General features: G+C 41.9%; 2 protein-coding genes across 3 annotated transcripts in view; both read left to right on the top strand.

The window, feature by feature from the left end:
• Window positions 1-433: 433 nt before the first annotated feature.
• gabra6a (gamma-aminobutyric acid type A receptor subunit alpha6a) lies at window positions 434-17,013 on the top strand. Its single transcript, XM_067384988.1, has 10 exons — window positions 434-468; window positions 545-651; window positions 1,161-1,228; window positions 1,463-1,683; window positions 1,827-1,909; window positions 3,228-3,371; window positions 3,896-4,048; window positions 6,079-6,206; window positions 12,635-12,864; window positions 16,015-17,013. Exons 1-10 carry the CDS (start codon window positions 434-436, stop codon window positions 16,025-16,027), a joined length of 1,182 nt encoding a protein of 393 aa, XP_067241089.1. The 3' UTR covers window positions 16,028-17,013.
• A 2,553-nt stretch (window positions 17,014-19,566) lies between these two features.
• Window positions 19,567-22,023, top strand: part of gabrb2a (gamma-aminobutyric acid type A receptor subunit beta2a) — a 55,133-nt gene continuing 52,676 nt past the window's right edge. Inside the window, exons 1-3 of one of the 2 annotated variants that reach the window (XM_067384986.1) lie at window positions 19,567-19,640; window positions 19,734-19,825; window positions 20,378-20,445. In XM_067384986.1, the coding sequence (XP_067241087.1) occupies window positions 19,567-19,640; window positions 19,734-19,825; window positions 20,378-20,445 (234 nt within the window). Of the gene's footprint in view, window positions 19,641-19,733; window positions 19,826-20,377; window positions 20,446-22,023 lie in introns of those variants that run through there. The other variant, XM_067384987.1, reaches the window with a different exon arrangement.

Here is a 22,023-nt window from a genome sequence, read left to right on the forward strand (position 1 = left end):
CACCAACCAGTTTTTGAGATTTTAGGATTCCCCCATTCAAACAGATACTTGGTCTTGGATGGCCGAAATAACTGCCCGGAGGCCGGAGGCGTTGCGAATATGGCCGCCGAGTAAACAGACTTTCCTTGAAAGGGACTTTGGGGAAAGTCAGGGCAACTGCAGTGCATTTTGTAAGAAGTTTGAACTTCACAAAACGGAGCAAGAAGTTTGCTAGTTGAACTACTCTTTAACCTGTTGCTAAAAAAGCAAGAGGATTTTCCTGATCCCTTAATTTGATTATCCTCTCAGCTTCACATCCAGCCCTCCATTTACTGCCAGTCATTCATACAGGACAGTGCTTCAGTTTATTTGTAAGGCATTCTTGCATCCTATAAATTAGATTATTATGATTTTTAAACATTGACAGGTGAATTTATTTATTTTTGCCACAGAAATGGCTTTTCTTTTGGCATTGTTATGTCTCACAAGGTGAGTTTATGGACTAAGCAATGTTTACTTTAATGGTTTATTTAGGTATAAATTCACTGACTTTCTTTCCACTTAGTGTTGCAAATGTAATAGGAAAGCAAAAGATAAATTCTGAAAATATAACACGGATTCTAGACGGACTTCTTGAGGGCTATGACAATCGACTGCGGCCAGGATCTGGAGGTAAGCATAGGCCTCACAGCAGTGAAATAATGTAATATTAAGATTTTCTAAACTGGGTCAAAGACATTTAGATGTCCACATCAATAAAAGGTGATTTTATATACATAGACAAAACATCTACTTTTAAGGTTTCAAATAAGTTTTGGGAGAATAAAATGTCAAAATGTAGGTGAAATAATGTTCCATTTTCATTCAGTGTAACACTTTTATTTATGCAAAAATGTAACATACTTATTCTGACCTGTACGCATTAAAATATATTAAAGAATAAGTGAGCATACAAAATTTTATTGCATTTTAAATGATTAAAAATGATTGCTGACCAATTTAATTTTTGCTCAGAAAAAACTAACAAATTAAACAGGACCCATTCTGATGTACTGACTAAAATTCAAAGCTGTATTACACTTAATGTTTTGATGCTTCAAAACCCTACTATGACATTTGACATTATGTATTTTTATTTACTTTGTAACTGAGTCACATTTTTGCATGTATTAACTTCACAGTCTCTGTAACTGAGGTCAAAACGGATATATTTGTAACAAGTTTTGGACCAGTATCTGATGTTAATATGGTAAGAAAAGACTTTATTTTGTTGTATTATTTATGTACAAATTCCACATCACTGGCAAACCTTAGTTATAATGCTTCCGGTCCTGTGGCTAAAGTAGATGATAAGCTGAACGTCTTAGTCTCTATCGGTTCATAGTAATATCAGTATGTCACGCCTCTCCAACGATATGAATTCATATGGGTTGTAACTAAAAACAGAACATGATTCACAGAAAGAAATTGTTCTCTCTCTCAGGAATACACTATGGATATGTTTTTCCGCCAAATGTGGGTTGATGAGAGGTTGGCCTTTCAGGGGCCCATTGAAATACTGCCTTTGAACAACCGCATGGTGGACAAGATCTGGACACCGGACACGTTTTTTCGCAACGCAAGGAAATCACTTGCACACAACACGACGACTCCTAACAAGCTGTTCCGGATCATGCAAAATGGAACGGTCTTTTACACCATGAGGTAAAATGATCAGATGAGTTCTGAGTAACACTTGAAAAACTGGCTAGAGTTTCCATTTTAACAATATAGATCTTATATAATCTTAAATATGATCTGATATAATTTGGGTCACCTAATAAATATTTAATTTCTCTATATTTTAGGTTAACTGTGAGTGCTGAATGTCCAATGGTGTTGATGGACTTTCCTATGGATGGGCACACATGTCCTCTCCTGTTTGGAAGCTGTAAGATCCATCCATCCATCCATCCACCCACAGCCAAACATCCATCCATCCATAGCATCTATCCATCCACAGCTATCCATGCATCCATCTAACCATCCATCCATCCAACCATAGCCATCTATCCATCCACAGCTATCCATGCATCCATCTAACCATCCATCCATCCATCCAACCATAGCCATCTATCCATCCACAGCCATCCATGCATCCATCCATCCATCCAACCATAGCCATCCACAGCCAAACATCCATCTATCCATCCATCTATCCACATCCATGCATCCATCCATCCATCTAACCATAGCCATCCATCCATTAATCCATCCATCCATCCATCCATCCATCCATCCATCCATCCATCCATCCATCAATGCACTTCTATCCATCCATCCATCTGCATCCATCCATCATCCACCCATCCATCCTTAGCCATCCACAGCCAAACATCCATCCATCGCCATCCACAGTCAATCCATCATCCATGCATCCATCCATCTAGCCATTCATCCAACTATCCATTGCCATCCATCCATTAATCCATCCATCCATCAATGCACATCCATCCATCTGCATCCATCCATCCGTAGCCATCCACAACCAAACATCCATCCATCCATCTAGCCATTCATCGCCATCCATCCATTAATCCTTTCATCCATCCATCCATCCATCCATCCATGCACATCCATCCATCCATAGCCATTCATCCACAGCCAGACATCCATCCATGCATCCATCCATCCATCCATCCATGCATCCATCCATCACCATCCACAGTCAATCCATCCAACCATCCATCGCCATCCATCCATTAATCCATCCATCCATCCATCAATGCACTTCTATCCATCCATCCATCCATCCATCTAACCATCCATCCATCTGCATCCATCCATCATCCACCCATCCATCCTTAGCCATCCACAGCCAAACATCCATCCATCGCCATCCACAGTCAATCCATGCATCCATCCATCTAGCCATTCATCCAACTATCCATTGTCATCCATCCATTAATCCATCCATCCATCAATGCACATCCATCCATCCATCTGCATCCATCCATCCATCCATCCATCCATCCATCCATCCATCCGTAGCCATCCACAACCAAACATCCATCCATCCATCTAGCCATTCATCGCCATCCATCCATTAATCCTTTCATCCATCCATCCATCCATCCATCCATAGCCATTCATCCACAGCCAGCTATCCATCCATGCATCCATCCATGCATCCATCCATCCATCCATCCATCCATATACAGCCATCCATCCACCCACCATTTTTCAACTGCTTTCTCTTATACCTTCAGATGCTTACACTAATCGTGAAATTGTCTACACATGGAGGAAGGGTCTTCAGGCATCTGTAGATTTTCCTCCAGAATCGTCAAGCTTACTTCAGTACGATCTTGTGGGCCAGACCTTGTTCACTGAAACATATAAATTCAGTACAGGTATGTTTTTAGTTATTGCTTGATTTTATCAGAATATTACAGATGTAGCACGTCAAATGTCTTGTACTATTACTACGGTGAATGACTTATCTAATTGTGTGTGTTAAGAGCTACAAGTCAGGCTGATCCCCGGGCAGCTTTCCCTCTGACAGGCAATCTAAGATGCTTAGCTGATCAGGCCTAATTCATGATGTCTGCTTTTAAAAATAGCTGCGTTGCTATAAGCCTGTTCTAGGCTCTGATCATGTACCGAGAATGACCAGGGTCGCAGTAATGAGAAAGGCAAAAGGCAGGGACCGCCTGCTGGGTACCCATCAAATCTGTGGAAATGGATCAGGCACCTAAAAGAAAGGATTGTGCCCCCAAAGTTTACCTCTTACGTTCTGACTTTACCTTTTCTTGTAATTAAGGACAGAAACTAAATGTTTTGGAAACCAGTTCGGCCAAATGGCATCTTATGGATGTGTGCAGGCTGCTGTATTTGCATAATTTGTCTTCTTCGATGTCCTCTTGGCACCGTCTAGGTCTGTATTCTGTCCAGGTTGTCCATTTCTATCTTCAGAGAAAGCTTGGCTACCATCTTATCCAAACGTACATCCCTTTGATTATGGTGGTTGTGCTGTCACAAGTCGCGTTCTGGATCAACAAGGAGTCTGTTCCGGCTCGAACAGTGGCTGGTACGAGTGTCTCTTCTTTTTAAATGGTCATATATTTCTTTGAGTATTAAAATGACATTGAACATCAAGTCTTTTATGGTCAGCAAGACTGCATCTATTTGATCAAGAAATACAGTAAAAATCAATAATATTTTGAAATGGTATTACAATACAACAGAACTGTTTTCAAATGTGATTATATTGTCAAATGTATTTTATTTCAGTGATTAAAACTGAATTTTTAGCATCGTTACTCCAGTCTTCAGTGTCACATGATCCTTCACAAATCATTCTAATATGATGCTCAAGAAAACATTTATGATTATTATCAAAGTTGAAAACAGAATGATGAATTACAAAATGTACTCTATAACAGAGTACACCGCAAAACAGCATAATGCAATGCGCATTTTCAGAATGATGAATGAACTGGAAGTAATATCAGCCCTAGCTTATGTCTGTTTCTTAACTCTTTATTTGACCGTACTGCCAAATGTTGCATTTATATTTCTCCATTGTTTTTAATTAGATAGTCATTTGCAATGCTTCATGGAATTAGAGTTAGTACACACAGAAGGGATGCACCGATATGAAAATTTTGACTGATACGATAACCGATAATTCTTTATATTTAAAAGCAGATAACCGATAAATTAGCCGATAAATCTAAATCCAAATTTTTATGTAATTTTTGAGAGCCTGATTACAAAAACACAAGTTTGACCATTTAAATCCATGTCCCAAACACACAATTATAATGTTCTTATTATAATATTATGTAGCTTATATGACAGACTTGCGCTGCACATGTTGAACTTGACTGTATTTTCCTTTTTGAAGTGATTTCAATCATATTTCAAGCAATTCAGAACCATCATGATGAACAGTGTAAATCTGAAGTGTCTCAGCTGAAGGAAATAATCCATTATTTATCGGCTTTAATATATCAGCCAAATTTTCTTATCGGACCGATAACATTAAAAATGAACATATATCTGCTGATACCGATATGGTGGCCGATATATCGTCTAGTACCTTTATATTTTTGTCAGATTTTCAAATAGTTTTTTTGCTTCAAATCTAATTTTGCAATGTATTTCACCTCGTAGCTGGTTGGAATGGCTTATAACACTTTAACAAAGACTTAAAATCCCTATGTGAAAAATGAATGGGAAAAATACCTCAGGAACCAACGCCACTAAAAAGTGGTAACTACTAGTGGTCTTAAAGAGATAGTTCACCCAAAAATGAAAATTTGATGTTTATCTGCTTACCCCCAGGGCATCCAAGATGTAGGTGACTTTGTTTCTTCAGTAGAACACAAATTATGTTTTTTAAAACGTTGCCGTCTGTCAGTCGTATAATGCGTGTCAATGGGAACTTCGTCTATAAGAGTCAAAAAAACACGCACAGAGAAATCCAAATTAAACCCTGCGGCTCGTGACGACACATTGATGTCCTAAGACACGAAACGATCGGTTTATGCAAGAAACCGAACAGTATTTATATCATTTTTTACCTCTAATACCTTGAGCATCCGGTGTGTGAGGTCTGAAAACGCGTTCTGATGACGGAAGTGATGTCTCGCGTGTATATGTCAATCACTTCCGGCATCAGAGTGCGTTCAGACCTCACACACCGGATGCTCAAGGTATTAGAGTTTAAAAATTATATAAATACTGTTCGGTTTCTTGCACAAACCGATCGTTTCGTGTCTTAGGACATCAATCTGTCATCACGAGCTGCAGGGTTTAATTTGGATTTGTCTGTGCATGTTTTTTGACTCTTATAGACGAAGTTCCCATTGACACGCATTATACAACTGACAGACGGCAACGTTTTAAAAAACATCATTTGTGTTCTACTGAAGAAACAAACTCACCTACATCTTGGATGCGCTGAGGGTAAGCAGATAAACATCAAATTTTCATTTTTGGGTGAACTATCCCTTTAACTATGCACTTTTTTGAGTTTTGTTTCATCAACGTCTCATGCTTTATTTCTCATATTTGCATGAACTTCATGTTCACATAGTCCCTTCTGACCTTCAGGAATCACCACTGTGCTCACCATGACGACTCTAAGCATCAGCGCCCGCTCCTCACTGCCCAAAGTCTCCTACGCCACTGCCATGGACTGGTTCATCGCCGTATGCTTTGCCTTCGTGGCGTCGGCCCTCGTTGAGTTTGCCGCGGTCAACTACTTTGCCACGCTCGAGGCCAACAGGGAAAAACGCAGGCTCTCCAAGGGCTCCATTCTGGAGTCTGTAGCCCAGGGCAGCGACGACGAGCCGGAGACGGTAACTATCTGCTTTGAGCCTCACGTAATTAACACTGTACTCTGGTCGGAGCTCCGATACGCACAACACGAGCACTGCTCTTCACAAACCACTGAACTGTGTCACTGTTATTGTGATGCTAAACGAGTGTCACTGCAGCTGCATACTTACACCTCCCACAGGGGTGGTTAAATACCTCTAAAGTCATATTTAGCACGCATAACTAATCACAGCACATGGCTTAACCTTAACGTGTCCACAGCTGTGTTAAGAAGCGACTTTGATCAGGTGTTCAGTCGTCCGTGAGGAGTCATTCACCTGCTCTGTGCAGCTCTCGCAGCCATGTGTGAATTGTAGTTCTTATCTGTTTTGCTGAGTTAGATATGGTAATTCAACAGGCGCGTAACGTCTCCTGGGACCGCTCTCACACGGGGAGCTCATGGTTGGTGTTTTAAAAATAGCCTCCGTATTAAAACCGCGAGCCATGACTCTTATAATCTTTCACCTGTGCTGTGGATCCATTTGCTCCAGTTCTCTCTCTGGCTTAGAGACGAGGACTGTTAAAGAGGTCATGAACTGCGTTGTTTTATTGTTGTATAATGTTTCCTGGGGTGCATTTATAATGTTAGTATGCTTTTTACATCCAAAATTGTCATAATTTAGAAATAAAAGGCATTTTTCCTTGAAGCCCTCTGATTTGAACACTCCGTTTTAAGGGGCGTGTCTCTGTGAGACTTCAGTGTAAACGCCCACTGCTGTGATTGGCTGACATCTTTGCATATGAAATAGCTAAGTGTTACTCTCTCGAAAACTTTTAGCATGTTTTTACTATTACAGCTCTCAAGGTTAACTGATCATGGAAAGCATTATATTTAGATCGTGGCATGAAAGGTTGCAGTGATGAACATGTAGTCGATCACAGACATGTTGCTGAGATCGTGAAAGCAGTGATTTCGTCAATTTCTGCACACTAACGAATGCTTTCATCATAACTAACAGTGGAAACACGATGTAACTAAGAGATTCGAGTCCAGAACTCAGTCACTGATAAACTCTGTTTGATTGACAGCTCCAGTGACTGTAAAGGGAGCGTTCTTTGATCGCTTTCTATATATGATGTAATCACATTTTAAATAACAGATTATTTTCATCCTACTAAGAGTGAAGTTGAGCGTTTAGTCGCTGGTTTGATTTACTGACACACAGACAAAGATCATGTGACTGTACATGAATCATTAATATCAGATCAGGCATTAGAATGAACACAGTTGCACAGTTGTTGTTGCATTACTGTCGAGTTCATATCGTAAAAGTCTGTTTGCACCAAAATACGATTGATTTACCAAAGAATCCACAGTGAAATGAACCGAATACAAATAAATAAAGCTCAACTGAGACATTCACATTGTTGAAAATAAATAACCATATTCCTAACATGCTTTGAAAGGTGATGTTATTTTAGTCCTGTATCGCTCTTCTCTCCTCCTCATCTCACTGACACACCAGTGGGCGGGGCTAATGATGCAAGGATGAAGTAGGCGTTGATTTCTTCTGTGGAGGCGGAGTTTCACCTATCTGGTGTCAATAAAAGCTTTTATTGGACTAACAAGGAAGTTTTCAGTTCTGAAACTTACAGGATATTCTTATAGTATGATGAGCTCTTATGTATCAAAAGCTCAAGGAAAAGTTGATTTCTCAATTCATGACCCCTTTAATCAATTAAAGTATTTTTACAGTCTTTTACTTTTAAAATTGTAATCGTTTTTTTTTTTTTTTTTTTTTCTTCACACTACTCCTAATGTCAGCCTCCACTGAATTATTTTATTTATTTTTTATTTTATTGAATTACGGCCATTAATACAGAAGAGGATTAGGGCCAAGCAATAATAAAAAAATAAAACCGTCTCGAGGTTAAAGTTGTTAAATTTTGAGAAAAAAGTCGAGATAAAATGTTGAGAATATGCTCATTAATTTATGAGAAAAAAAGTAGTTAAATTACGAGAACAAATTCGTTAAATTACGACTTTTTTTCCGAAATTTAACAACTTTAATCTCGAGATTGTCAGGGTTCTGTCACTTCAGTCTTGCTTATTTCTTGGTTTTGTGACAGAGCTCTGACACTCCCGTTCTTGTCGGGTTTTTGTGTGAGCGTACGGTCTCGAGGGTTCTCGGGGCTGTGCGCTCTCTTGTCTGCGTGCCTTGTTTCATGTTGGGAGCGTGGCGTTCGGATCCCGGCACTCGTGTCTAGTTTGGTTTCGGTTTCGTGTCGGGATTTGGACACTCGCGCTCCCAGTCCTGTCTTTGTTGTGAGCGCACGGTCGAGTGTTCTTTCACTTGCCGTGCGTTCTTGTCTCCTGTTTTGTCTCTTGTATTGTCATGTTGTGTAGCACGTGGTTATTTCCACCTGCCGCGTGCTTTCATGTTGTTTTTGTCTTGTGTTGTGTAGCACGCAGTCTGTGTTTCACGGGCTGCGTGCTCTCATGTTTTGTTTTGTGTGAACACGTGGCTTATGAGTTTTCATAGTCACGTGTTCATGTCTCGTCTTGTGAAAGCACATGGCTTGTGATTTGTCTTCATTGGCCATGTGCTTGTGTCTTTGTTTTGTTTGGTGTGAGCACATGGCTTGTCATGTGTTTCTTTGTGCCATGTGCTCTCATGTCTATTGTCTTGACCCCGCCCACCTTGTTACCTGATTATTGGTTGATTTGCCCCACCTGTCCTCCCTCATTTCCTGCCTCATTTGCTCTCCTATTTATTCTCCTTGTGTTTGCAGTCCTGTGCTGGTTCGCCGTCGTTTATTCCCTCATGTTTTTCCTCCAAGTCAAGTCAGTTAAGTCAAGTCCAAGTCAAGTTTTTTGTCTAGTCTGTTTTCCCCCCTCGGGGTAGTTTTTGTTGTTTTGTTTCATTTTATTATTAATAAAAGCCCTCTTCCCTGCATATTGAGTCCTCGCTCCTTCCAAAAACCTGACAGAACGAACCAGCCATTATGAGGACTCAGCGGAAGAAGAGCTTCTGCCATCCACCAGCCTCCACTCTCTCCAGCCCTCTCTATGATTGCATTCTCCAGTTTAAATACTTGAGCTCCCTCCGTCAACAGGGGATTGACTTGAGGGAGTTTGCTATCAAGTTCAGCGGTGCTGCAGAAGGACTGGGGTTCAACGATCCAGCTCTCAAGGACCTATTTAATTATGCCCTTGATGAGCCCCTCAACTGGTGGAGAATGAGAGGGCTGGACCACCTGAACTTTGAGGCTTTTGTGGACTTTCTTGTTTGCCCGGGAAAGAATGCTGCAGTCTCCCCAGAGGCGATTGTTAATGTTGCTGTTTCCTCAGAGGCAGCTATCTCCATACCAGTGCCTCACCGACATAAGCGGAGGAGGAGAAGGAAGGCTTCCTCCGACCCGGCAAGTCTGGTGATCCCAGAGCCCGCTTCAGGCCCGGAGGCCACCCCAGAGCCGACCAAAAAAGCTGCAGCACCCACAGAGGAGGGAGGCACAGTGCCACTGCCTCACCCTCACAAGAGGAGGAAGAGGAGGAGGAAGGCTTCCTCCGTCCCTCATGGCCCGGGGGCCGCTCCGGAGCCCGCTCCGGCCCGTGGGCCCGCTCCAGAGCCCGGTCCAACCCGTGAGCCAGCTCCAACCCCAGAGGCCATTCTTGTGCCGCTCGGGTGCCTTGCCCTGCCGGCGCCACCCGAGCGCCTTGCCCTGCCGGCGCCTCCCCAGCGCCTTGCCCTGCCGGCGCCACCCGAGCGCCTTGCCCTGCCGGCACCTCCCCAGCGCCTTGCCCTGCCGGCGCCACCCCAGCTGTCTGCCCTGCCGGCGCCACCCGAGCGCCTTGCCCTGCCGGAGCCACCCCAGCTGTCTGCCCTGCCGGCGCCACCCGAGCGCCTTGCCCTGCCGGCGCCACCCGAGCGCCTTGCCCTGCCGGAGCCACCCGAGCGCCTTGCCCTGCCGGAGCCACCCCAGCTGTCTGCCCTGCCGGCGCCACCCGAGCGCCTTGCCCTGCCGGAGCCACCCCAGCTGTCTGCCCTGCCGGCGCCACCCGAGCGCCTTGCCCTGCCGGAGCCACCCGAGCGCCTTGCCCTACCGGCGCCACCCGAGCGCCTTGCCCTGCCGGCGCCTGCCAAGCTGTCTGCCCTGCCGGCGCCAGCCAAGCGCCTTGCCCTGCCGCCGCCACCCCAGCTGTCTGCCCTGCCGGCGCCACCCGAGCGCCTTGCCCTGCCGGAGCCACCCCAGCTGTCTGCCCTGCCGGCGCCACCCGAGCGCCTTGCCCTGCCGGAGCCACCCGAGCGCCTTGCCCTGCCGGAGCCACCCCAGCTGTCTGCCCTGCCGGCGCCACCCGAGCGCCTTGCCCTGCCGGAGCCACCCCAGCTGTCTGCCCTGCCGGCGCCACCCGAGCGCCTTGCCCTGCCGGAGCCACCCGAGCGCCTTGCCCTACCGGCGCCACCCGAGCGCCTTGCCCTGCCGGCGCCTGCCAAGCTGTCTGCCCTGCCGGCGCCAGCCAAGCGCCTTGCCCTGCCGCCGCCTGCCAAGCTGTCTGCCCTGCTGGAGCCTGCCTGGATGGTCCCTCCAGTACCGCCCTGGTCCTTAGCCAGGAACCCTGTCCCGCCGGTCCCGCCCTGGTCTGTCCCCCAGACATTTTGATCCTGTTTTGTTTTGCTGGCTGACTTGGCTCCCCTCCCTCCCTCCCCTCTTTGTCTTTGTGTTCTGATTTTCTGTCATGTTGTCTTGTTGGTGTTTTTTTTGTCTTGTGTTGTGTATGTTGTCATGTTTGTCTTGTGTCCCTCGTAGGGACGCCAGGTGGCGTCCCTTTAGAGGGGGGGTAGTGTCAGGGTTCTGTCACTTCAGTCTTGCTTATTTCTTGGTTTTGTGACAGAGCTCTGACACTCCCGTTCTTGTTGTGTTTTTGTGTGAGCGTACGGTCTCGAGTGTTCTCGGGGCTGTGCGCTCTCTTGTCTGCGTGCCTTGTTTCATGTTGGGAGCGTGGCGTTCGGATCCCGGCACTCGTGTCTAGTTTGGTTTCGGTTTCGTGTCGGGATTTGGACACTCGCGCTCCCAGTCCTGTCTTTGTTGTGAGCGCACGGTCGAGTGTTCTTTCACTTGCCGTGCGTTCTTGTCTCCTGTTTTGTCTCTTGTATTGTCATGTTGTGTAGCACGTGGTTATTTCCACCTGCCGCGTGCTTTCATGTTGTGGTGTTGTCTTGTGCAGCACGCAGTCTGTGTTTCACGGGCTGCGTGCTCTCATGTTTTGTTTTGTGTGAACACGTGGCTTATGAGTTTTCATAGTCACGTGTTCATGTCTCGTCTTGTGAAAGCACATGGCTTGTGATTTGTCTTCATTGGCCATGTGCTTGTGTCTTTGTTTTGTTTGGTGTGAGCACATGGCTTGTCATGTGTTTCTTTGTGCCATGTGCTCTCATGTCTATTGTCTTGACCCCGCCCACCTTGTTACCTGATTATTGGTTGATTTGCCCCACCTGTCCTCCCTCATTTCCTGCCTCATTTGCTCTCCTATTTATTCTCCTTGTGTTTGCAGTCCTGTGCTGGTTCGCCGTCGTTTATTCCCTCATGTTTTTCCTCCAAGTCAAGTCAGTTAAGTCAAGTCCAAGTCAAGTTTTTTGTCTAGTCTGTTTTCCCCCCTCGGGGTAGTTTTTGTTGTTTTGTTTCATTTTATTATTAATAAAAGCCCTCTTCCCTGCATATTGAGTCCTCGCTCCTTCCAAAAACCTGACAGAGATGGTTTTATTTTTTTATTATTGCTTGGCCCTAATCCTCTTCCGTACATTAATCAGCGTGAATTTTGAGCAATTAAGGATCCCCATTTATTTTTATTTACGTGTGAATAGCACTTGAATCCTGAGAAGTGTGCCATTACTTTTTCTGGCAGACTGACAATTTTTCACCTGGTGGATGATAAATAACTCTCATAGACTTACATTAAAGGAGCAACAAGAGCTTGTTGGTGGGTTGTTTTGACACGGTTCAGTATGTATGCACATAGTAACCACCCAAAGCACCCTAGCAACCACTAACAACACTCCAGCATTGTGGCGGCAAGTTTTGCACCAATCACCAATCAAACAAAAGTGATAATCAAGTTATTTTTCCACATCCGTTTGGTCCCCCAGTGTTGCAGAAATTACGTACTGCAGCTTTAAATTGTAGTCAGTGTCATTAAACTGTATTATATCATATACTAATTGATTACCGTTTTTGACTGCTATCCATCACGCTTAAATTATCAGTACCCTAAATACTGATATATATTTTTCTTAGATCAGCTTGATTTGTTTCTTTCAGTTTCTTGACCTATTCTTTTCTTTCATCGTAGCCTCCGCCTGATGGCTATAGTCGGAGAAGACGGGCAGACTCTGTGTTTGAACAGCCCAGGACTCGCGTTCCCATCTTCCTTCAGGGCTCAGCTGTCCCACCCAACATGATGCTGGCAGGCACCAGCGCTATAGACACGTATGCACGCATCCTCTTCCCTCTGGCCTTTGGGATCTTCAACCTCGTCTACTGGTACATCTACCTCAGCAAGGACACGCTGGAAAAGCCCAGGTCTGTGCTCTAATAACGTCCCGACAGACCTCTATAGTTTTTAGTATTTTCTGTTCATTTATGTGTTCTTTCCCTTAGTTATAAAGGGGGAAATCAGTAATCATTTGGTTAAATTAAAGGTGCATTCACACAACCCAGGTGAAAAAGTACATTTCAAAGTGCACTAATTTTGTACATAATATACTAAAAATGCTTCTTAAGTTCTTCTTAAGATAATCTTGTAGTCTTGTAGTACACTATGGGTTCAAATGTACTATAAGTAGTATCTAAATGTCAACAGTTGAGTACACTTATTATCTTAAGAAGTACTGAAGAAGAATTTTTAGTATATTTAGTGCACGAAAATAGTACATTATGGAAGTGTACTTTTTTTCACCTGTAAATGTCAGAATTACTGTAATTACAATATTTCATTATAATAGAACTTAGAAAAATATTACAAAATTTTCGGAGAGCTCTGACTTTGCTGCAACGTTATGCAGAAACACTTACTCACTTTTATAATATCTCTGTTTACTAATTCATATAATTTACTATTATTAAAGGTGCCGTACAATGTTTTTTTTAAAGATGTAATATAAGTTTAAGGTGTCCCCTGAATGTGTCTGTGAAGTTTCAGCTCAAAATACCACATAGATTTTTTTTTTTATTAATTTTTTAACTGCCTGTTTTTGGGCATCATTAACTATGCACCGATTCAGGCTGCGGCCCCTTTAAATCTCGTGCTCCCTGCCCTCCGAACTCTTGACTATAAGCTAATATAACCCTCAAATGGATCTTTAGAAGATGTTCGTCATGCATGCATGTGTCGGATCATGTGAGTATAGTATTTATTTGGATGTTTACATTTGATTCTGAATGAGTTTGATAGTGCTCCGTGGCTAAAGCTAACATTACACACTGTTGGAGAGATTTATAAAGAATGAAGTTGTGTTTATGAATTATACATTTATGACTGCAAGTGTTTAAAAATGAAAATAGTGACGGCTCTTATCTCCGTGAATACAGTAAGAAACGATGGTAACTTTAACCACATTTAACAGTACATTAGCAACATGCTAATGAAACATTTAGAAAGACAATTTACAAATATCACTAAAAATATCATGATATCATGTCAGTTATTATTGCTCCATCTGCTATTTTTCGCTATTGTTCTTGCTTGCTTACCTAGTCTGATGATTCAGCTGTGCACAGATCCAGACGTTAATACTGGCTGCCCTTGTGTAATGCCTTGAACATGAGCTGGCATATGCAAATATTGGGGGCGTACATATTAATGATCCCGACTGTTACGTAACAGTCGGTGTTATGTTGAGATTCGCCTGTTCTTCGTAGGTCTTTTAAACAAATGAGATTTATATAAGGAGGAGGAAACAATGGAGTTTGAGACTCACTGTATGTCATTTCCATGTACTGAACTCTTGTTATTCAACTATGACGAGGTAAATTCAATTTTTGATTCTTGGGCACCTTTAATATCTTAATAATGCAAGATAGAATATCCGGGTTGTCATTTAGTAATTACAACATGACGTGAGCATTAGTTCACTTCAGAATTAAAATCTTCTGATAATTTACTCTCCTCCACATCATCTAAGATGTTCATGTCTTTCTTTCTTCAGTGGAAAAGAAATGAAGGTTTTTGAGGAAAACATTCCAGGATTTTTCTCCATATAGTGGACTTCAATGGACTCCAAATGGTTGAAGGTCCAAATGTCAGTTTCAGTGCAGCTTCAAAGAGCTCTACATGATCCCAGACGAGGAATAAGAGTCTAATCTAGAGAAACCATCTGCCATTTTCTACAAAAAATAAACATTTATATACTTTTTAACCACAAATGCTCGTCTTGCACTGCTCTGTGATGCGCCACGCATGATGTAATCATGTTGGAAAGGTCATGCAAAAACTCCATCTCATTTTCTCCTCCAACTTCAAAATCGTCCGACATCATTGTTTTACCTTTTTTTGTAAATGTCATTTGACTTAGTCTTTGCATGTTGGCTTTGTAAACACTGGATCAGTGCTTCCTCCTTCATCACGCGTGACCTTTCCAACATGATTACATCATGCGTGGCGCATCACAGAGCAGTGCAAGACGAGCATTTGTGGTTAAAAAGTACATAAATGTTTATTTTTTGTAGAAAATGGTTGATGTTTTCTCTAGATCAGACTCTTATTCCTCGTCTGGGATCATGTAGAGCTCTTTGAAGCTGCACTGAAACTGACATTTGGACCTTCAACCGTTTGGAGTCCAGTGAAGTCCACTATATGGAGAAAAATCCTGGAATGTTTTCCTCAAAAACCTTCATTTCTTTTCAAGGAGAGTAAATGATCAGAAAATTATAATTCTGAAGTGAACTAATAACAAATGGAAACGTTTGCTTCTCAGATGTTTTTCATGAGAAAAATTACTATTTTTCTGAAAATTGTAGGACAAACATGTGAGACAAAATAATAAAGCACTCCATTTTTGGTTATAGGTCATAATGCAAAATAAACAGGGACCGTGTTTATTTTTCCTGAATTGGTAATTGCGTGGCTTTCATATTTATTCCTGCTCCGTAGCTTATCCCAGCGACACAGAATGTTTTTCAGGAAACATCATGATGGCACACAGTTTTCCACTGGATCTTTTATCGAAGCTGTAAATACATGAATAATTTCTATAGCTAAAACAGCTGCAGGACTTGAGCAGGTGAAAACAGGAGAGATGATGTTCCTTCTGGGTGACTCTGTTCCTGCGGTTGTTGAGGTTAGAGCCCCATCCAAGATTTATCACTCGGGGCCAACTCTAAAAAAAAAAAAAAAAGATCCCCTGCCACATTCTCCGAAGAATGCTTGAATCATCTGATTTGTTCAAAGGGATCATGAACGTCACATTTAATCCCAAACTTCCTTCAATGCCGAAGGCACGAGATTTACCGAATCAAGAAAATCAACACATCCTCTCAAAATAGTCACTTATCAAACTGCTAAAGTTTCATTATTTGTTTCCTGAGGGGAGCTGAAGGCAGTCATTTGAGGCCTTACAAGATGCAATAATTTCACACAGAAAAAATGTTTTTCATCAAACATTAATCACTGACGTCAGGCGCGTGTCACGTTTTCATCTCTGCTGATCTTGTATTTGTCTTTTATCTCCACAGGAAGATGGAGTGAGTTTCTCCTGAGAAGCACAAGACATATTCAGCATTGTCTACTCGACTGGACCTCTCTGTCTCTCACTTTCGTCATCTAGAAACTTCATCCCTGATGGAGCACGAGTCTGTCTGACACTGTTTGACAAGCATTTGATCCTGTTCCTTTCGAATTTTATCACCTACATATATATACTTTCCACTCCACTTGCCTTTATATTCACAGCCGAGGGCCACGTCGTTATACTAACCCTCCTCTGGTTCTGCTCTAGTTCTTCTCTAGTTCTGCTCTTCTGCATGTGTGTGTGTGTGTAGCATTGATGACATAATCTGCAGCTCTAACTGGTGATGCAACATTGAACCAATGCTTTCAGTGGCCTGCCCTCTACAGAGATGCGGCTCGCACTGCACTAGATCAAAAGCAGTGGGTTTATACTGACAGCTTCAAAGATTTCGCCTTGAAAATAAAGGAGGAAAAGTGTATCCTCAGAACTGAACTTTTACCAACACCATTCACACAGAAGCTTCTCCTGACGCGCTGTAATAGAGGGATGAAGTAAATCTCAGCGTGGGGGGGTGCATGTTTAATATGTATTCTCGGCTCGCGGTTTATTTGATGTTCTCTGATGTTTCTCTAGTTCTCGGCTCTCTCTGTTGGGAGAACATGCACATGTCCAGGAATGCATGATGATTCAGACAACTCATAATGTAATTATGCTTAACATCATAAATGGCTTTTCAAACCCATTTGGAGGAGACAATGCGGCACTGAAGAATAAACATGCAGGTGCTAATGAACATCTTAAGTACATTCGTTTACTGAATTATACTTGCACTGTGTGTGTATGCATTAGCATTTTGCCTGATGTAATTAGGTTATATATGTTTGTTTGTCTGAACTCATGCTAAACATCAAAAGAGAATCATGTTTAAGGATGATTATTTTCACAAATCCATTTGATGCCTGTAATGGCGCATAAATTACACATTTCCTCTTTAAATCATGTCTGTAACACTGTAAAATATGATTTTTTTGAAGTTCTAAATAAAGATTATTGTGTTTGCAAATATTATTTTTTTACTCTTTTAATTTACTGTGTTACTTGCTGTTTCTTTGTAATTGATTGTACACTCTAAAAAACGCTGTTAAAAACAACCCAAGTTGGGTTGAAAATAAACAAACTCAGCGGTTGGGTTAAATGTTTGCCCCAAAAATATTTAACTCAACTATTGTTTAAAAATGACTATATGGCAGACTTAAATGAACCCCAAATAGGTTGGAAATTAAAAACCAGACACATAATTACTGGAGGAAACAATAATAATTAAAAGATGAACATTTATTAATAAGAAATTTAATAAATATTTATTGTTTAATTATTATTATTGGACAAACCCAACCGTTCGTTTACATTTTTAAATTAATTTTTTAACCCAATGGTTGGGTTTGTCCATATTCGACCCAAATTTGGGTTGAAACAACCCAACATTTTTTTTGAGTGTATTAAAAACAACCCAAGTTGGGTTGAAAATGGACAAACCCTGTGATTGGGTTGTTTTAACCCAGTGGTTGGGTTAAATGTTTCCTAGCAGTTTTATTTAACTCAACTATTGTTTAAAATGAACCCCAAATAGGTTGGAAGATAAAAATCAGACACATAATTACTAGAGGCAACAATAATAATCAAAAGGTGAACATTTATTAATAAGCAATTTAAAGGTGCAATATGTAAGATTTGTGTCCGCTAGAGGTCGCTATTCAAAACAAAGGCGTAGCTTGATGACGCCAAGTTTGAGAATGGAATCTCGGGACATGTGGTCTTCACATCACAGCCGGTGGAAACAATCGGGATAGGACTCGGAAAGAACTCATGTTCATGGATGTGATTATTAACGTTACTGTAGTGTGAAGCAGAGCAGGAGCGAGTGTTGTGGAGCTGAACGAGGAGCTGGAGCGATTGCGCAACACACGCCTCACGAGCAGCGGGACTTTTATTATGACACAGTCACCGGCGCCGCTTTTCCGGTCATGAGTATGAGGAAACGCAGCTCTGTTTATCATATTAGATACATTTGAGAGTGTTGAAAATGATGTTATAACGTTACTCTGTGCGTTTGCTCGGCGGCTGCTGTGAGACACTGTTACACACTGCAGTAAGATAGATCCATTTTACAATATCATATTAAATGCTGGATGATTGTGTTGATAAATGGCATGCAATTAATTTTAAACGTATTGTATGATGGAGAAAATGCTGTATTACTGTTACTAAAAATAAAGCTGCATCTGATTATGCTATGTTAGCTACTTCACAAAATAGTGTTTTTCTCTGAGGCACGGTAAAGCATGAGACTCGCAAAACATCAAGAAAATTAGATTTAAACAATAAGACTAAACGTGTTGAGCTATAATTCGTTTATAAATATATCAAAACAGTTGTTCCCTTGTCTATTAAAACGTAATATACTAAAGCATCTTTGGTGTTTCCATGGTTTCCACAAAATAAAACCGGAAACCGAGGGTAACGCGGGTATGACGCAATTGACAGGCGACTCCTCACACGTTAAAATTGCAATTTTCTCACGATTTACAAATAGTTGCAAACATTTGGGTTATTATAAGTACTCAAGTGAACTAAATATATAACACTAGCCTAGTGGTTTTTGGATATTTTACTGCAAAATTCTTACATATTGCACCTTAATAAATGTTTGTTTAATTATTATTCAATAAACATATTAATAAATGTTAATTTCTAACATATTTGGGTTCATTTTAAGCAAGAAATACAGTCATTTTTAAATCATAGTTGAGTGGTTGGGCAAACATTTAACCCAACTTGGGTTGTTTTTTTAGAGTGTAAAAATTTACCAGCAATTTCAGAGTTAACATTTTTTCCAACCCAATTTTTTTTGTTGAGGTCATCTATCCATATATTAGTCAAAGCAGTGAACAACTCCTGAAACAATATTTGAACCGATCTAAAATGATCGATCAGTCATCCTGCACTCGGGGGCGTTTCCAACCTCTTGTCCAATCAAATGCTCTCTAGAACGAGAACGTCCCTCCCCCATAACACCACCTGTTTCTCAGTCGCAAGCGGTTATTCACGTTTCAAGACTCCTGTTTGAATTGGAAACACACCGATTTCATTTGCTCCTCAACTCTAGTATGTCACTCTCCGCTTCTCTCACAATAAATGCATCGCGAAGTAACTCCTAATTTCGAGACGTAATGACGAAGTTCGGTGTGACTGAAACCCCTTCACGTAACCTTCAGGACGCCGCACTAACCTGTCAACTTCCAGATTCACACACACGACTAAAATGCTGCATGAAGATCACCTGATGTCTTCTCTTTCTTGACTTGGTTTATTCAGGCGTCCCTTTAATTTTTCCCCCGCAATGGAAACAGCTCATCCAGCATCATCAGGAGCTGCTCTTTGATCTGGAGCTGGCGTGTGCGCATGCGCAGCTCATTGCCTTCGCTGCACTGGCTTCAGTAAGTTGGATGTGCGCTGTCTTCATCATCACATCCAAAACCCCATCAAAACTGTTGCAATGGAGAGTATCGGAAAAACCCCACATCTCATCTTGTTATGTCCGCTGATCGTGGCTGTGGCGTGCGGGCAGAGGTATGGTTGCATTTTGTGCCTTTTTCGAAAAGAAAATATTGTGGTTTTGGGGATGTAAGAGGAATTTACGAACATCTCGTGATATTATTGCAGTAGCAGAGACCCGAGCAATATGCCAGTGGTCAAAGACACCGTGGACAGACTCATGAAAGGATACGACATTCGGCTGAGGCCAGATTTCGGAGGTAATGCATGAGTAAAATTCGTATAATTGTTGCATTTGCTCTGTCACGCGCACTAACATGCCCAATTACTCTTGTTCATTCATCTTGGTGTCTGATCAGGCGTGCATGAGAAAAAATGAACGCATGCTTATTTATTTAATGCTATTTTTTCCTCCAGAGAGGGATTCTAACTTGGGGATCAATTCAATTTGCAGTGCAACTTTTGTTGCATCATGACTGCAAATGAAATGTCATGCTTTAAAATCTCCTTTGATGCACGCGCATACATACGAGTCCATCAGAGAAGATTCTCAAGCTGTTCTTGATAGAAGGACACGTCTAACTGCTCATTTGTCAGTCATGCAGTTGCATTTGTGCGTTCACCTCCAGTGCTTGTTACAAATCAACAATTTCATGCGCATTGCCACGTGAATTTGGGGTGTTGGTGTTTCATATGCATGTATAATATGTGGGGGTTCACATATGTAATGTCATAAGTGTGGGTTTATGCATGCATGCATGCAATTTCAATCAGTCAGTTCCTTTTTAACCATTTTCCCTTCTCTCCATCAGGCGCTCCGGTGGCGGTAGGGATGAATATAGACATAGCCAGCATAGACATGGTATCCGAAGTAAACATGGTATGTTGCATGTAACAGTTTTTACGTGTGCATTGTAATGTCTAACTTGCTGTTGCTCACACATGATGATCAGATGTGAAGCTGCAGAAGTTCATTGGCATGCTGCGGTATCTGCTCTGCATTTCGCTGCTACATTTGAATTCAAAACACACGCGCACTGGCGCACTCGCACGCGCACCCGCACGCGCTCCGCATGTCTCACACTGTGTTTTTTGAGACCTGCAGTTTTGAGAAACACAAGCACCTACCTTCACACTCAGTGTGTGTGTGTGTGTGTGTGTGGTTTTTTTTTTTTTTGCAAATCTAGTTCAAGGTGAGCGTTGCCCTCTCAAGGAGAAAGACGACACGTGCCATGCGCGCTCACAGAATCATGCGTTTCTTTCTGGGGTTTGCCAGATGCGCATCTGTGAACCCTCTGACGGTGTTTTTGCGCGAGTATCTTCCCTTTTTAAACATTAAATTGTGATGTCAAGCAACATACCTACTGTTGATGGGGACAGCTGAAAAGTTTATGTCGCGCATGCGCACCCTCTGTCGGAGGCAGCGGGTAGCGCAGCTGTAATTGCAGGGGAATATGTATGGCTGTGAAATTAAAGATTTATGGCTCGTACTCATTGCAGCTTTATCATTTCAGTGGGGGTGATAGAGTTTGTTTTCAATTCATTTCCCAGTCGCTCCTTTTAACTCGATGAAGGTGAAATGGACTGTGCCAGGAGCTCTACATTTTGCGTGTGGGAAAACAAAAGCATGCCTCGTTTGCAAATTGAGTTCACACATAGACTGTATTTATAGAGCTGTAGATGGGGAACAAGTAGGTGAGAATGTGTATATTACTTGAACCATGCACAGGGCTTCGGAAAAATCATCTGACGGCTATCCTGGGTACATGGATTTCTGTATCAGGGAATTTTTTACATTTGTTTGGAGAAGTAATTTAAAGTCCTCCTGTGGTGAAAATCAAGTTTTTAATGTTGTTTATATGTCTATGTGGCGTTTTTAAAGGGATAGTTCATCCAAAAAATGAATATTATCCCGTGATTTACTCACCCTTAAGCCATTCTAGGTGTATCTTCTTTCAAACAAACACAATCTGAGATGTATTTAAAAATATTCTTAGTCCTCCAAGGTTTATAATGGTTGTGAATGGGGGTCGTGTTTTGAAGTCAAAAAGAATGCATCTATCCATCATAAACTTAATCCATACGACTCCAGGGGGTTAAAAAAGGTGCGTTTTTGTAAGAAGAATATCCATATTAACTTCCGGCTTGAGGGTGAGTAAATCATGGGATAATTTTCATTTTTGGGTGAACTATCCCTTTAAGACAAACCATGTGCAAATTCATGTCAACACCATTGCTGAGTATTTCTCTCTTAATACTGCAGTGATCTAAAGATAGTTTAAAAACGCGTTTTAAAATCGCTGGTGTTTCTGACGTCACAAATGACCTTTTAGCCAATCACATCAACGTGTGGGCGGGCTTTCGCATGTCATTAACTATAATCGCTCTGAAGCAGGGGAGTCTTATGTATATATTTTTTTCTGTTGATATAAAAAATCAGGTAGATTTAGCAATATGT

This window comes from Chanodichthys erythropterus, chromosome 1 (assembly GCF_024489055.1).
Source record: "Chanodichthys erythropterus isolate Z2021 chromosome 1, ASM2448905v1, whole genome shotgun sequence".
Classification (NCBI taxonomy): Eukaryota; Metazoa; Chordata; class Actinopteri; order Cypriniformes; family Xenocyprididae; genus Chanodichthys; species Chanodichthys erythropterus.